Source organism: Corvus cornix, chromosome 4 (assembly GCF_000738735.6).
Source record: "Corvus cornix cornix isolate S_Up_H32 chromosome 4, ASM73873v5, whole genome shotgun sequence".
Lineage (NCBI taxonomy): Eukaryota > Metazoa > Chordata > Aves > Passeriformes > Corvidae > Corvus > Corvus cornix.
Genome location: NC_046334.1, coordinates 39898777 through 39915551, shown reverse-complemented (window position 1 = coordinate 39915551; position 16775 = coordinate 39898777). Strand labels below are relative to the sequence as shown.

Sequence of the window (16775 nt, the reverse complement as noted above, 5' to 3'; positions counted from 1 at the left end):
GGTTTAAAACAAAAGTTAAACCCCTATTATTAGTTTCTGCAGAAGCCTCGAATGCCTCCTGGAAATCTGACTTAAAACTTCCTTTTTTTCCATAAAATATCCTCTGTAGTAATTTATTTTCTTGAGAAATTCAGAAATGTATAGGTAAGGTTATGCAACTCAATCTCTCTCCCAGAATCAAGCATTACAAAGAGAATTAAACAGTTTAATGTTCATCCAAAAAGGTAAATCATCACGCACAGCAGAGAGCTCCTATGGGAGCCATGAAAACACATCAATTGTAAAGCAATCGGGAAAGTCATTGGGTATAAAAGTCACATCAGGAATCACCAACACAACCAAACTGTCTGCACTTTACCTTTTCCAGACTGAGTATCAAACTACCTTCAGAAAGGCTGATACCCTAAGGGGACTGAGCCCAACCACCAAATTCTAATGGCTGATATTTTACTTATGGATGATCAAGCTTCTCTTAAGGACAGCTATGAAGTATTTAACTTAGGGGACTGAGATAAGGGTCACCTCAATCTTCACAGAGCTTGTTGTCCTGAAAGTTCAAGCTGGTGTCTGAGTCACATAAATTGTGCAAGGCACCTCATCTCTCATGGTCAGCAGAACTAAAGCTGTCCAGGCTCTAGGATGCTTTCCTGCTCCAAAATATGGTATCACTCAACTGACATGCTCTGATGGTATTCAGAACACTGAAAAAGTAATTCAGTTAGGGGGAGAAATGCCTGCTGCATTGCTGTGATTTTTTTTTTTTTTGGCAAATTGAGCAAATTCAGTAGAGGATTTGAGGACAAATTTCACAAATGAGTGCAAACTTTAGTCCTAGTGTCAGAAAAAGGGTGTTTACTGAGAAGTAACAGCTGAGCTGATGCATTAAAATGTAACAGGATCTAGGTTTGAGAGGGGTAAAGATGGCATTTTTAGATACTGGCAACTGCTGCTATTACATAAAGGCTGAGATTAAGGAAAACCAAAATTATACTTTAAGTAGAAGCTGAAATTGCTCATTTCAAGAGAGAAAAAATGTTTTTCTTTCAAAAAAAAATCCAAAAAACCAAACCACCAACCCAAGCTAAAAAAAAAAAACCTAAAAAAAAAACCAAAAAAACCCCTTTCCTCTACAATTGAGGCTCTTTTGAGGCTTGTAAATTAGTATTTAAATCAAGGAGAAATAAAAAGGGAAAAATACTTGGTTTTTCTAGACTTAAAACATGGTTGAGGTGCCACAGAGAAGAGGGGTAGGAGAAAGCCAGACACATGTAGAAATATAATAACGTGTCTATAACAGAATAAAGATAAAGGTATGTACAATGTCTCAAACAGAATGCACAAGAGAAGAAAACCATAAAATTGTGCTGGAAAAGAAGGATGCATAAATGGAGATATTTGGTTCTAAAAATAATCTCCATTTTTTTCTCAGTATGAACTTGAAATTCTGAAGATTTTAGCTCGGTGAAACTAGGATGCAGCATGCATTGAATACTGGGATATCTAGATATCCTATTATATTGTTAGTTTAAATGTTAAAATAGGTTAATTTCTTTGCTAAAAATCTATCCACCCTAAAATTACCAATAATTATTAAGTCATTGAGGCTCATATTTTGTCCTGAATTCCTCTGGGTAAATAGATTTTGCCAACTTCTGCCACACTACTGCCAGTAGTGAGAGTGAGTCTGAGGAGAGGAACCTTGAATATATAATTTGAAGGAAAACACCCAGTTTTCATTCTCTCATACACTTGAGGTGATGGAAACAAGCTGCTCAGAATCTGCAGAAGGCATCCTGCAAGCACATGTAAGAGTGGCTAATAGAAGTTTAGAAGAGGGAAACCCTCAAATACTCAAGTTTCAGAAGTGCTCACTGTGACTTATGTGGGTTTCTGCCAGGCCACATGGCAAACAGACATTTTAGGAAATAATTAGGAAAAGGAGAGCAACAATATTACCTAATACATAAAAGCAGCTGCAGCTTAACCTGATCTCCCTCATCCACATGCAGTTTATTGTCTCCTTCCACACTGATTAATTTCAGCTAGTTAAGTCTAGGCAAAGCATGGTAACTTGCAATTAATAGTAGATAAAATCATGCCTAAGCAGTCCAAATTTAGTTAACATGTTATTATCAACCCTCTTGAGTAACGATCTATTGGGTCTGTGATCACCTCTTTACCCACTGTGTTTGTTCTTTCCCCTTGCTTGCCTTTTTTTTCTCAGTTTTCTTTCATGCTGCTCCTTTGGCGCAGACTTTAATTCCCCTTCTGATCAATTTGGGATTCATAAGCCACTAAGTACACTCTTGGAAACATTATCTCCAAGGGATGATGAAGCACTTCAAGGGATGATGATTACAGCAGCACATCATTTTCTCCTGCAGTACGTGGTAGCGAGTGCTGTCACAGCACACAAACAGGGTGGCTAACATTGACTGCAAGTACACAGGGAATGACTTCTTTCTCTGTGCCTTCCTCCAGTCTCACAGCCTTTAAACTGGCATTGCCCCTTTTTATATGAAAAGATCAACAGCAGTTCCTCTGGAGCTGAACTTACAGTTTTGAATAGGACCTGGTTCTGCCCATCTTTTATAGAGAGGAGCGATTTTCTTGGGTGACAGATTGCTGAGCATTATGCATTTCTGAGGGGAACCTGACCCGAAGGGGTACATGCCAGTCACAGCTGTGCAGCTCCCACTTGCTGAAGCAGAAAATTACGTGTGGGAAATTTATGTGTGGGATAAGCAAGGAATATAGAAGAAAACACTGCTTCATGTTTTTTTACACAGTACTGAACTGGATTTTTGCACATACAATGAGAGTAACATTTTCCCTCATCATAAATCACCCATCAGCACCAACTGCCTAAGACCCACTGAGAGTATCTCTCCTTCCAGCTGGTTTCCTAGGGAGAAACAACTTGACCCAACAGTCCTGCCTATCAGACCTCCCACCTCACAAATTCTGAACCTGGTACACAATTTCAACCACATTTTAAGTAACAGTAGAAATCTCCAAAGATAATTCAGTTCCTTTAGGTTTGTTAAAAAAAGGGTTCTGGTAGGGAAGAAGTAGTCAATTTGGGACTCCCGTAAGAAAGAAGAAAAGGCTGAATGTAGTCTGTGGGGAAGGACTGGATGCAACAGACAGATGGAATTACAGCAGTGGGTGGGAATTAGTAGGAATCCAGTCTTAGTCCCACTGCTCATGAAATAACTTGTTTACCTCGACACTACAAGTGTTTTTTTAAAATTTGTATTTTCTGACATTCTTCTATTGTAACTTTTTTCTTGATTTATATCTATCTAAGCCATTTTCCATCATTTCAGGAACTGAATCTATCATCTGTTGCCAAAACAAGTAAATCAGAGCTGTTTTTCAGTGGACTCTGTTTTGCAAATACTTCCTTTTAATTGACTTGCAGCTATCAAAGGCACAGAAGTGATAGTGAGGATAAAAGCAACAATTTCCTAGCACAGTCTAGATTTGTATGAGTTTTCAGTTGTAATTTTCTTACATCTTTCCTTTAAACCTGCTCCTTCCATGAATTGCTTAATGATTTAGCTCTTTTCTTAAGAGCTCTGCATGAAAACATTTGAATACATTTTCCGTGTTTCCCTTGAAGAGGCAAGGACATTTCTTGGTGAATGTGAAAAAGAGTGCTCTATGTAATTATGACATTGTGAAGGTAGGGGAAAGAGAAAGAGAAAGAGAAAGAGAAAGAGAAAGAGAAAGAGAAAGAGAAAGAGAAAGAGAAAGAGGGAGGCAGAAGGAGAACTGTTTCATTAGGAAAAATTCAAAAATTAACACCGAGACGTATTGCTTCTTAAAATGCAACTGAAATGCTTTAAGAACGGAGAGACTAATCATTTTATTAGTGATTATTATTTGAGATGGAGGAATCTAATATACCTATCTTGGAAAAATTAAAAAAAAAACCCATTTCATCCAGAAAAATTAAAAAAACCCCCCACTTCATCCATAGTTTTTTCCATTTAAATCAAGGTTTGGATGTTAAGTCTTACTTCGGTATTACAAGTTCTGAAGAAGTTGCTTAGACCACAAGCACTGTCCTCAGTGTTGTAGAGAGTTCTTTCAGTTTATGAAAATCTGTGTGTTATGCTATTTATTAGGACTAAACAGATACTTCAAACTGTGTGTGTCTTTAGGACACAGTGGAAAAACACCTTTCGTTTTCAGTCTCTGAGGTCACTTCTAACAAGAGGGCAATCCTAAAAGGCTGATGTACTATAGTGTGTCCTTTTTATGGGCCTTTTTATAGTGCTTGAATGCTAAAGACATTCTGTAAATTAAGTGATGCAAACAATTGTAAAACCAGACACTGGTGTACATGCAGCTTTATTACTTTTCTTTTTCAGGTGAAATTTTAAAAATCATCCCATAATATAAATAAATTGGTCTGAAAATAATCACATGTTGCAAATTCTTAGCACTTACTCAGAATTACTTCTTTTTGAACCGCAGTGCACTGTTTTCATTCTGGTTGCTGAACACTAGCCTGGGATAAAATTGTGTTTATTTAAAGCACACCTTACCTGTGTCTCTGGGATGATAGGACTATCTTCAGGAGAAATTCTAAAGAAGGTAGATAAAGGCGATGACACGATAACAGGGTTTGGCCTTACAAATCCGCTTAGATCACAACTAGGAATGTCATTCTCTTCCTTCTTCATGACAAGGGTATCCATGACATAAAAGACATTCCAGGGAATCCATACTGTGTGGTACTGTGTCAGGAACGGTGATCGCTCAAACACCAGTGTCAGAGAGGCACCACCATTCGCTACCAAGTCAAACCTAGGAAAAAACCCCAAGAGGGCTAGCTAGTCAGCAAATTCCCAAAGCCATCCACAGCCTCTATTTTACTGATTGATTCTTCATTCCATTGAACTGCTCTGAATGCAGAATGGCTCTACTGGGAAAAACGGAGAAATCAATTAAATTATATTACATTATACTGCACAGAGAGAACAGAGAGTTTGGGATGCTGCGTTTAAATTAAGCAAGCCTTTCTGCTTCTGAAGTATATAATAATCAGCACGTTTTACATTTTAAGAATGTACGAAGTACAACCTTAGTCAATCACTTTGCTAATGTCTTTTTTCCCCATTATTTTATTATTATCTCAGTTTTACAAGCAGCTCTTCAGTAACACCTTTGCGTCTTTATGACTTACAAGCGCTTCAAAAGGAACTTACATTCCGTCCTGGCGAGTGATTGTATATCCATACTCTGGATAGTGTAGAAAGGAAACATTGACTCCAATGAGTGGTGTTCCATCAGCAGTTAATACTTGGCCTCTTATGACAGATGCAAGACTACAAAAAAGATGCAGGATCAAGTTACAAGTTTGAGGTTTTTTGTTCTTTTTGCATGAATAAAAGCTAGTGAGTGAACACAGACACACACATCCACCCTCACCCACCCACCCCTCTCCACATGCTATCAACTATCATTTAACAAACATTCCTCAGCCTCTAACCCTTTTACAAGTTCACATAATTTACACTATATAAACAAATGCCTCAAAATCTGCAGATAATAATTTTGTTTCAGTATTGTTGATTTTACTTTGGTTTATTTTGTCTGTACTGAGTTACTAAGACCAGAAATTAACTGAAGAATTTTAAGAACTTATAAACTCTAGATGTTCTCACTATAAGTCATACTTCTGGCAGACTCTTAAAGAAAAATGTACTTTTCAATTAGTATCAAAGCAATCTGTAAAACTGCAGGGACTGTGAAGTACAAAATTTAAAAGAGCAATAAGGAACATTGGTGCAACAACTTTTAATCAACTGCTGTGCCCAAACACATTAATGTTGTTAAATTACTGCAAACGCAGTAGTTATAGTGTAAATCATCTTCTTTCACTCAGTGAGATCCCAGACACCTGCTTCCTGTTACTGGCTTATTTTCAGGCCATTACTGCTTCATAGAGCACCAGTCAAATAGTTTATGCAATTATACTGTCGTGCACTTAACAGTTCTATTACATTAATTCATAATTTATATTATTTAGTGAGCTCAGTTTAAAAAGTGCAGCTTTGCTTTTCCTTCTGAAGTGTTTTCATTGCTTTGATATATTTCCAACTGTGCTAGCCCAAATCAACTGGTTAAATAAAGATTTATTTAATCATTAATGAAGTGCCCTGTTGGAATACAGACACTAAGCATGGCAAGGACCTTCTGTAACCTAGTGGCACTGGTAAATTGAATTTTGCAGGAAATGAGACAAAACAAGCAATTTGATATATTAAGAGAAAGGGTTGTTGCTCAAAATCTACACCACAAAATTTGCAGTCATAGAGGATCTTCTCCTCATACGAATCTCACACTCTCCAGTTTCTTTTGTGCTCATGAGTACAGATGAGTCACGCTCACCTCTTATTAAAAGGGCTTTCCCCAGGTATGACGTGGGTGCTGTCTGCTCCGATGAGGAAACTGATCCGCTCATAAAACGCTTTGGCAGCTTGCTGAGACGGCGACTGTTGGCTTTGGCTGATGATATCTTGGGGATCAGGCAGTCCACGACAGTAAGGCTGGTTTTGGCAAGAACTCTGCAAACAGCAGTCAGGATCCATACAGTCAACTAGCCCATCTGTTGACAGAAAGTCACACAAATGAACAAACTCTTCCTCCTGCCCCTGTGCATTGGAACGAGCCAGCCAGCAGGGAGATTAAAAATATTATGTAGTATGAAAGAATACTCATAATTAAGATTTTAATGAATTCACTTTCAATTAAAGAAAGTTTGTTTCCACTGAGTTCTTAAACTCCCATGTAAATCCATGCAAGCTGAATATACTCAGTATCACGTAAAAATGAACCCATTTATTCCACACTTTTCTAAAAACATGTTGAACAAACCAGAAAATGAAGGCACTCAGGCTCTGCATACACTGTTAACTTATAAATATTAAACATTTTAGGTGGGCCTAATTAGCTTTTATGTGAGGTTATTTGGCTTGCTAGAGGAAAGAAAAAAGTAACTCCTACTCTGCTGTTTTCCTCAAGTTTTTTAGCATATCTATGCTGCAAGTAGCTTTAAATATTTCACAACATGTATCAAGGTGGATTCCTTTACACCTTGACAGAAAGGTTTTGTTGCTAGTGGCAAAGGCAATTTCCACAAGTTTTCTACATGAAAATGTATGAGAGAACTAAAACTGTATTTAACATTTAGATTTTATTCTGAATAAGCTGATGGGAAATGCTGGCCAGCATAAACAAGATTTAAACACATGGGTGCTTTTATGCTTGTGTGCTGAAATATTCCCATATGTGGAACATTAGATCTGTCACATCACTGGAAATCTAATTTGATGAAAGATTAAAATCAAGATCAAATTGATAACTACTAATTTGCTGTAAGTAAAGTCATAAGGAAAATGAGCCTGGAAATGTCAGCTACAGAAAATTTCTAGATGAATGTAATCTGGTATCACAGAGCTGATAATTGTTTCCCCAAAAGAACAGCAAGACTGAAATAGCTAAAACATTTTATTATTCCATTTAGATTGCAGAGGGAGCTTGCTTGGAGCACTGAACTGAAAAATATACCAATGCAGCACTCGGAGGAAACCCATGACTGCTTGTCTCACAAAAGAATCTGTCTTTAGAGTAAAACTTCTTTCTGAAGGGAAAAATATCATCCATTTTTGTTCAATCATATGTTGAAAGAGTGTAAGTAAACAGAGGTCTTCTAAAGGTATTCTTCTAAGTATTGCTGTGCTACGTGGATCAGTTAGAGGACTGGCAAAATAGTAAAGGAGTGGGATTTCTGTTCTTTCCCACATCTAAAATTCTTATTTAACTTGGCTGACTTTGAAATCAGTTCAGGGAAAATAGAAGGGATGAAAAAGGCGTCATTAAGTATATAAAAGTTTAAACTTTTTAAAGAGACAAGAAAGAACATTGATTTTTCCTGGGATGCGGATATGCCAGATTGGCATTCAGGTAGACACCGACAGGCTGGAAAAATGGGCTGACAGGAACCACATGCAGTTCCACAATAAGAAAGTCCTGCACCTGGGGAGGAACAACCTCCTGCACCATAACATAGCTTTGTGGAGAAGACCTTGGGAGTCCTGGTGGACACAAAATTAACATGAGCCAGCAACATGCTCTTGCAGGAAAGAAGGTGCCAATGCCATCCTGGGCTGCGTTAGGAGTGGTGCCAGCAGGTCAGGCAGGGTGATCATTCCCCTCTGCTCAGCACTGGTGAGGCCACACCTGCACACATAGCTCTGTGTGCAGGCTGGGCTTGCTGGTACATGAGACATGGAACATTGTCTAGCCATGGAACACTGAACTAGAGAAAGCTCAGTGAAGGGCTGTGGAGACTGTTAAGGGCTTGACACAGCTCTCCTGCATGGAAAGGCTGAAAGCGTTGATACTGCTGAGCCTGGAGAAAGCTCGGGGGGGATCTCATCAATGTGTACAGATACTTGATGGGAGGGTGTAAAAAAGTCCACCTTCCAGTGGTGCCCAGCAAGAGGAAAGAGGCAATGGGCACAGACTGAAACACAGGAAATTTGGTCTGAACAGCAAAAAAACATTTTTTACTGTAAAAGTGGTTGGATATTGCAATAAGTTGCCCAGGGAATTTGTGGAGTCTTCATCCTTGGAGACATTCAAAACCCAACTGGGCACATACCTGAGCAACCTGCTCTAGCTAATCTGGCTTTGAGCAGGGGATGGGACTAGATGATTTCCAGAGGCCTTTCCAACCTCAGATAGGCTGTGACTCTTGCAATTTTCTAGTTTCATTCTTGTAAAATATGAAACCTTTTCCTAGCTGAAGTACTGACCTCCCTTGTTGCTTTTAACTCCAGAAGCCTGGATCAGTGTCAAAGCTAGGGGTACTGATGGTTAAAAGAACAGTTTTGGGGTTTTATATATCTGTATGGTCTCCCATGCAATATCTGGTGCAGTTGCCAAAGAAATGCTCAGATTTCTCCATTCATCTTTGTTAGTTTATAAAAAGCAAATGTACATCTGGAGTATAGACTGCAGGTCATAAAACTGCATGAGATTGACACCTTCTGAACTAATCAGCTGGAAATGCATTTTTACAAGCCTCTCCACTAACATCAATCAGAGAAAGAATCTCATTTTCACCAGCCAAGATACAGGGATATGCTGTTTGTTATTTTCCTGTGGAGTTTATCAGTAACTTGCCCAGCCGAGTGACGGATGGTTATGAATCTGGCTCTTTATAACTTGAGAAAACATTTTTCATTCTTTCTCTGTACTTATGTGGCTAGAGCTATCTAGTACCACTAAGTCAAGTACTCTATTGCACTGTGTGAAGCAGAGTAAAATTTCCTCTCTGAAATGGCTGTGCAAATTTATTGATGGATTTTGTTTAGCCTGAAAAATATGAGACTTAGCTCAACAGTGCCTTGTCAGTTATATCACTCAAATATGACAGTGAAATTATAAAGGAAATAGAAACTCCTACAGGCAGCTGGACAGTCGCTATCAGTCTCAGAAGGCTATTTATGTCTTCCTGTTCTAGATGTAAGTGGTTCTATATACAAAAGACGTCGTGACTACTTTACTGTTTTCTTCCTCAAAAGCTACCTGTAAAAATCTTGACAAACGTTACTTTTACCTTTGTTGCAAAATGCACTGAATTGCAATGGGGCACGGACTGTTGATAAAATTGCTTATTTGGAGAGATTCATAAAACCATCAAAACTGTGCTCTTGTGAGACCCCAGCTGGAGTTCTGCATCCAGTTCTGGGGCCCCCAGTGTGAGGACATGGACCTGCTAAAATGAGTGCAGAGGAGCCCAAGAAAGATGATTGGGGGCTGGAGCACCTCTCCTATGATGATAGGCTGAGCAAGTTGGGGTTGTTCAGCCTGAGGAAGAGAAGGCTCCAAGGAGACCTTGTAGCATCCTACAAGTACCAGAAGAGGGCCTGCAAGACCTGGAGAGGGACTGCTGACAAGGGCAGATGGTGATGGAACAAGGACAAATGGCTTTAAACTGGAAGAGGGCAGGTTTAGATTAGATATAAGGAAGAAATTGTTTACTGTGAGGCAGGTGAGGCACTGGAACAGGCTGCCCAAAGAAGTTGTGGATTCCCCATCCCTGGATGTATTTAACACCAGGTTGGATGGTGTTTTGAGCAACCTGGTGTAGTGGGAAGTGTTTCTGTTCATGGCAGGGGGGTTGGAACTAGATGATCTTTAAGGTCACTTTCAACCCAACCCATTTTATGATTCTGTGATTAAATGAGAGGAGTCAAGACAGAGGATCCCCACAATGCATGTCTAAAAAGTAGGATGTATCAGCGGCACTGTTTGCTGTAGGAAGAAAAATAGAGGTACAAAGTAAGTCCTGGGCAAAAGATCTGCCAGTGTCAAGGGGAGGTGGTGGCCAAGGACCTACATAAATCACATTCTTGATCTGGCCATCCCAGCAGGACAATTTTGGTGACAGGCAGACTAAGGCAGGAGACAGGAAAGGAAAGAAAACTGTAAAAACAAACCTCAGTTATCCTCACGTACTGCAATTTTGCAACAGACTGCAATGAGTGGACTCAATCATAGACATCAAAATGACTGCTTGTAGGAACAGCTGGTCAGAAAAGCCACAAAAGCACAAACAGCCCTTTATTTATTCCTAAACAGTGTGCAAGGACCTCGCTCAATGTTACTATTGCGGTATCTTTACAAGCATACCTATAGTGTACTGAAATTCTGCACTACTGTTGAGTGAAGAAGCCTAAAATATAGAATGTGGGGCTCCAAATGAGTTCTCACTCCAGAAAGAAATCTTGGAGCCACTGTGGATAAGTCCCATGGATATATGAACCCAGCATTCAGCAGCAGCCATAGATGCAAACAAAAAGCTGAAGAATAATGGGAAGTGTTGGAGCACAAACCAGAGAACATGAGTATGCCACTGTATCACTCCTAGTTCAAGTAGATACTTCCTGAGACTTCCTTAGCTTGGATTATCTTTGCACTTAGCAACTCTTCTGGCATTCAAAACATTCAGTGGCAGTAATTTCTTACTTTAATTAGCAGTCTGTTAACATACAAAAGAAAATATAAATTCACATCTACCCTATTATAATGTTTTGCTAAGCAATTGCTATTAGCCACTATCAGAGAAGAGGCCCCAGTTTAGGCAATCTTTAGGCTGAATTTGTGCTATCCTGTGACAATGTTTGCCAGGAACAGGCTGTCCTAGACTATGCAAGTAACTAAAAAACACGGTAGTGCTAAGTATGCTTTGCTTTATTACAGTGTTTATTTTTGTTTCAGCAAAAAAAGAATATTAATGATCCCTTAAATCTTGCTCGTGGAAATTTTTAACTACTCTAAATAACTGGATAGGAGCTAATAAAAAGCAAACTTAACTAAGGAATTTGTTCAATCGTCTAAACTAAAGAGTAAACAGTGACTTTTCCTGTTTCTTATTATTCCTACAGTGATAACAAAGCATGGCCCACTTTGGTAAAGTATAATAGTGACACATTTTTTCCCCTTAGAAGTTAGGCTTATTCCACCCACACACAGCTCTGACTTCCCTCTCCTCACAAAGTCATTAGGAGTTTAATTCAGGCTAAGATCTGCTTGTTGCACACACTTTCCTTGTGGGCTGCTAAAATGTAAGGAAAAATCCAGTCAAATACAGGGGAAAATAAAGAGTGAGCCTTAACAAGAATGGAAATTATTTCCAAGACTCTGAAAAAATCTGTATTAAAAGGAAGATAAGTAATAATCATCCCATCATATACCAATAGTATCCAGAAGGGAAAATACTCAGGTATGCCTTGATGCCATTAGAATTTCCTATGGAGAATATTCCCATTGAGATCCTTTGGATGCTCATGTTCACAGAATTTGAATAATCAGTCCCAGAAAGAGCTAAGAATCAAAGGAACAGCAGACACTTTTATTAATGAACTCTGCTCATATTAATATATGAAATATATTCTACCCAGTGTAGGATAAAGCATAAACACTAACCACAGCATATCAAATAGACAATAACTGAGATAAATTATGTAACCACTGAGCCTAGTGAGATGTAGATCACACTACCCACAGTCATACAATGAATTCAGCACAAGTGCTCAGATAACCTAATCTCCCACAATAAACAAATACAGCAGAAGAATACTTGTGTCAGTCCCTGTAGCTGTCTGAAATTTTAATGCCTTGCTTGGAGGTAAGTGGGTTGATCGCAGGAAAGGGAAGAAATACTTATCTTTCCAGGTAGCTTACAAAGGAGACTTTCTTTCCCCAGTTTTGTTAGGTATACTTCCATTTTTAATTTGATTTAATTGTTAAATTTTAACCCTTCTCCTCAGCCACAGTCAAAACCGGAAGTGAATATGCTCTGTACTGAAGCATATGAATTAAGAGAAATGCCATTGACAAATTGCACAACACAGGTCAATCATGGCAAAACAAGGGCTTGGCCAACCCCTTCCTCATGCATAGCTGCACAATGATGTCCATAAAGGCAATAATGAAAAAAGAAAATGAGAGAGAGAAAAATGCAACAAAACACCAGCATTAGCTATTTTTTCCCCAAATTGTTCTTTCTTCTTTAAGTCATCCTGTTAGACTGTTCTGCTCCAATTCCTTGTTCCTTTTCCCCACAAAAAGCTATTACTGTTTTTGGTCTGAAGGAGCAACTTCTTTTCTCTTGTTCCATTTACATGCATCCCTGTTCACCTTGTTCTTCTTCCTCCTACCAATCCATTACCTGCTCCTGACTCTTGCTCTCATATGTCACATCCTTATATGATCTCTAACATTTACTGAACCTGTTTTAGTCTATTATTGGGCTTTCAATGTCTTCTCCTGTTTTGTTCCCTACACAATCTGTGTTTTTCTCCAAGTTCTTTATGCTTCCACCTAGTTTCTCCTCCATCTTGCTTTGTCTCTCTTCATGTTTGCAGGTTTCTCTTTTTTCCTTATCTTGTAATTCCTTGTCCCACCTGAACTTAATTCCCCAAACAAGCACATCTCTGTGTGGAATCTGGGTCAGACTGTTTAGGGCCCTAAGTATGGAAAACTGCCTCAAAATATATAATATGTAATGTAGAAGGATGACAAGCCAAATGATGTGTACAGGAGCACAGTTTTACACATGTTATTTATTTTCCTCAGGAAGTAAATGCTGCTGTTATCTATAGTTTGTGATGTCTAAGATCCCAGCTGCAGTAGGGATATGAGAGGAAAGAGTCAATCAGCAGTTGCAGAGGCACATGCAGTCTAAAATGGAAAGACAAAGTCCCAGATGACTTTATCATCATCCAGAGGCCCTAATGGAGTTTTTATCTCTTCTCTGAATCTGAAGGTGTTAAGCAAAAAGAATTGATGAGAGAAGGGGAAGAAAGACAGACAATAAAAGCATTATGCTGATCCAATATTTGACTGCATTCACATTTAATCTTGTTTTTGTGGGGTTTTTTTTTATGTGATTCTGGAGTCATGCTAAGTTACAGCCCCTCTAGCTTCCCTAGACTACAACAATAATTGTAGATTGATTCCTTAAGTTAGCAGTCCTGCCTGCATCTCGCTGCAGACTGTCACCTGTCACCTGAATGACAGACTGTGGAAAAGTAAGCTGGAAAAAAAAAAAAAAGACTTCTGAGAGCATCCTGTCAGTTACCTGAGCATTCATGGGCTATGGAGAGGTGAGATCTCTGTAGGCTGGGCAACCAATTGTTTCCAGCAATTGCATCATAGTTCAAACTGTAAACTCCCAGTTCGGCCTGTTTTCTTGGGACGACTTCCTTGTGAGGTCACTGAAAGTTTTGAACTCCTTCCTTTTTTTCCCCTCTACAACAGTTCACTGGGTTGAAACTATGTTTTTTTCCAGTATAAAAGAACACTGCTGAGAAACTAAGGTGACACCCATCTTTGTCTAAGTACACATCCCACCTGTCTGTCATATGCAGCTTGTAAGGCTTTGCTGACATGCCATAAAGAAGCACTGAAGACCATGGCACATTCTTACAGGCGTAAGAGCGAGTAAAACGTGTGTATGGTTCTCATGGCAGTATTTAATCACCTGACTGAAAAATCTCCATTCCTCAACATGTTCTCCCCAGAGGTAAAGATCCACTTGGTGTCTCTTACCTCCTTCATTGTCCTTACTGTCAGTGCAGAGAGTTTCCATGGCTACGTCACAACCTGCTCCCCTCCATCCTGGCTGGCAGACACAGTGCCAGCCATTTTGGTCCAGTGTGCATCTCCCATTGCTGTTGCACAATCCAGGGCAGCCCTCTGTTGAAACAGACAAAGAGAAATCACAAGTGATTTAAATATTGTAATAATATAAAAAGAGAAAAAAATACAAACAAGGGACACTTATTGGGAACAGGCCTTAAGAACAGCACAAAGACTGTAATTGCACATGGAGTGGAACAGCAACATTACCTGGGGAACGTAATTCTTAACAAAGTGGCATCTTTGATTGGCCTGACACTTGAGACACCACTTACCTGTACAGGCAGGAAATAAATGCACCAATCCTCTAAATACCTGCAGGCCAGACAAAATTAAGTTTGGTTTTTTAAATTTTTTTTTTTTTCAAAGTAACAAGAGATGAGTGCATAGTGCAAACACAGCTGTGTAAAATGATACATTTTTCTGTGCTCATAGAATAGATCATTATTTGCTCTATGCAGTACTGATTACTTACTGGAACAAATGTTTAAACTCCCTGTTATTATGGATAAATCCCTCCAAATTCTTAAGTAGGAAAATGAGTATGATTTTAGGCAAGTAATAAAAGAGAAGGTTAACTTTATCTGGTCTCAGAGTTGCCGTGTATTCATGTGAAATTACAGTGTGTTAAATAATTGCACAAAGTATAGGTCAGTTTTAATGACTATACTTTATGCCAAAAATACATTCCTTTTCACAGAATAAGCAAAGCCCAGGAAATAGTGAAGCAGCTTAGCATCTATTCTAACAAACATTAGGATTCAGGCTGCATACGGATGGGACAGGACCAACAGGATTTCCAACTTAATGTAATAGCTGTGCGTATTTGATTACTTAGGACGGACAAAATGAAATACCATAAGGACCACAATAAACATTGATAGACTGAACAAAAACACGGTAGTGACGTGCTTCAAGACAGATAGCAGAGAGTGATTTTTTGTGACAATCTCCCTAAGGCTTTTGTGCTGTTACCTTTATATCCTATCTTGTCTGCTTTTATGGCCAAGGAGGGAAAATTTGGGAAACAATTAACATAATTTAATATATCCAAAATCGATAATTGTTTTCAGTCTAACATTGCATTAAAAAAACAGTATCTGTCACTTCCTAGTGATGAAATCTGGCATGCAGCCAACATGATCTGTATGAGGATGACAACGCTATAAATATGTAGATTTCGGTGTTCCTTATCTATGACTATGATAAGACACTGACAGAAGCAAGTACAGATATGGCACTAAATATCTTATGAGAAGGTGGCTACAAATCAGATATTTCTGGACACACCAATTTTCTGTAAACATTCATCCAAACCCCTAAGTAACTGGGTAAACAGTTTTTCACTTTTTAGAGCACCTATCTTTGTGAACTGACCTACTGATCCATTTTGGTTAAGCTTAGAGCAGTTTTTCAGAAGTAAGTTGTTTTTGTCCTTCTAAAGAGTTTTCAACTTACTGACTTCTTTTAACCCTGCAGCTCCAAATTACAAACATTCCCAGAAAAAAAAATTATAAAGGGTGCTTAACTCTTGTCAAATCACTCTTAGAAGAGAATCAGGAAAACCTGGAAAACCTCTTGTGAGGAAGGATGGGGATGCTACAGTTATGGATATAGTGCCATCATGTCAGGCTGAAATTAGTCTTGCTACTTTTATACTTTCAGACTGCAGCTGCTAATAGTATTTGTTAATGTACTGAGGTAGATTTTTTTCTTAATATTGCTTCTATTTGACTTACGGAAGACTTACATATATAATTGCAATACTGACAAAGCAATTTAGGAGTCGACTGGGTACACTCAAGACTTATTGTGTGAAAGCCTGGATATTGCCATCAATATTGCCATATTCCAATGAAAAAACCACAAGGAATAGAGGAAGATATTTGGGGAAAGAGGGGTAGGAATATTTTAAACATTTTTCTAAGTCAATTTTTCACCATAACTGAAGATACAAGAATCTTTGCTGTTTCATGGTAGGCTTTTGCATCCTTGAACCTCTTAGTTGAAAATGTTGCAAAGACCATAAAAGATTTTTCTAGACTCATACAGGATTCAAGTCATAATTTCCTATAGATTTTCTACATTCAGATAATCAAAAGCTTAAAAGCCTCGGGAATTCTATTGATCTGACTGATAAACACACACATCTCTATAATTAATCTGTTCTCTAGAACTAATGACACTTGTTCTATGACAAGAGTACCACTTTGCTGTGTTTTCTTAATATTTAGGGTTTTGTATGTAGAGGTCCAATGACAAAACTAACAAAAAACCCCCGTTCCAAACAGCAAATGAATACTATCTTCAGTAATTGGTTCAGATTAAATCTAATACATGTATACAGTTTGTATATAAATGTATAATTACTGATAAAGTGTTACCATGTAACAGAAGCAAAATTTTGAGATGAGTTGAAAGCCATATGAGTTATTTATATAATCCATGGAATGTATGTAAGAGAAGATTCTTTTGCCCAGACTAGGATGTTCTTAACTATATATTAATATTAAAAAAACCCAAACATGTAGATATAGGCATGTCAA

General features: G+C 38.4%; 1 protein-coding gene across 15 annotated transcripts in view; it reads right to left on the bottom strand.

The window, feature by feature from the left end:
- TENM3 (teneurin transmembrane protein 3) overlaps positions 1 to 16775 on the bottom strand; it is a 1315365-nt gene that overhangs the window by 51296 nt on the left and 1247294 nt on the right. For 13 of the 15 annotated variants that reach the window (XM_039550639.1, XM_039550640.1, XM_039550642.1 and 10 more), the window contains 5 exons: positions 15205 to 15222; positions 14140 to 14286; positions 6406 to 6622; positions 5220 to 5339; positions 4557 to 4818 (listed from right to left, as the gene is read on the bottom strand). In XM_039550639.1, coding sequence (XP_039406573.1) covers positions 4557 to 4818; positions 5220 to 5339; positions 6406 to 6622; positions 14140 to 14286; positions 15205 to 15222 — 764 coding nt within the window. The remainder of the gene's footprint in view (positions 1 to 4556; positions 4819 to 5219; positions 5340 to 6405; positions 6623 to 14139; positions 14287 to 15204; positions 15223 to 16775) is intronic. The other 2 variants (XM_039550648.1, XM_039550649.1) reach the window with 1 other exon arrangement.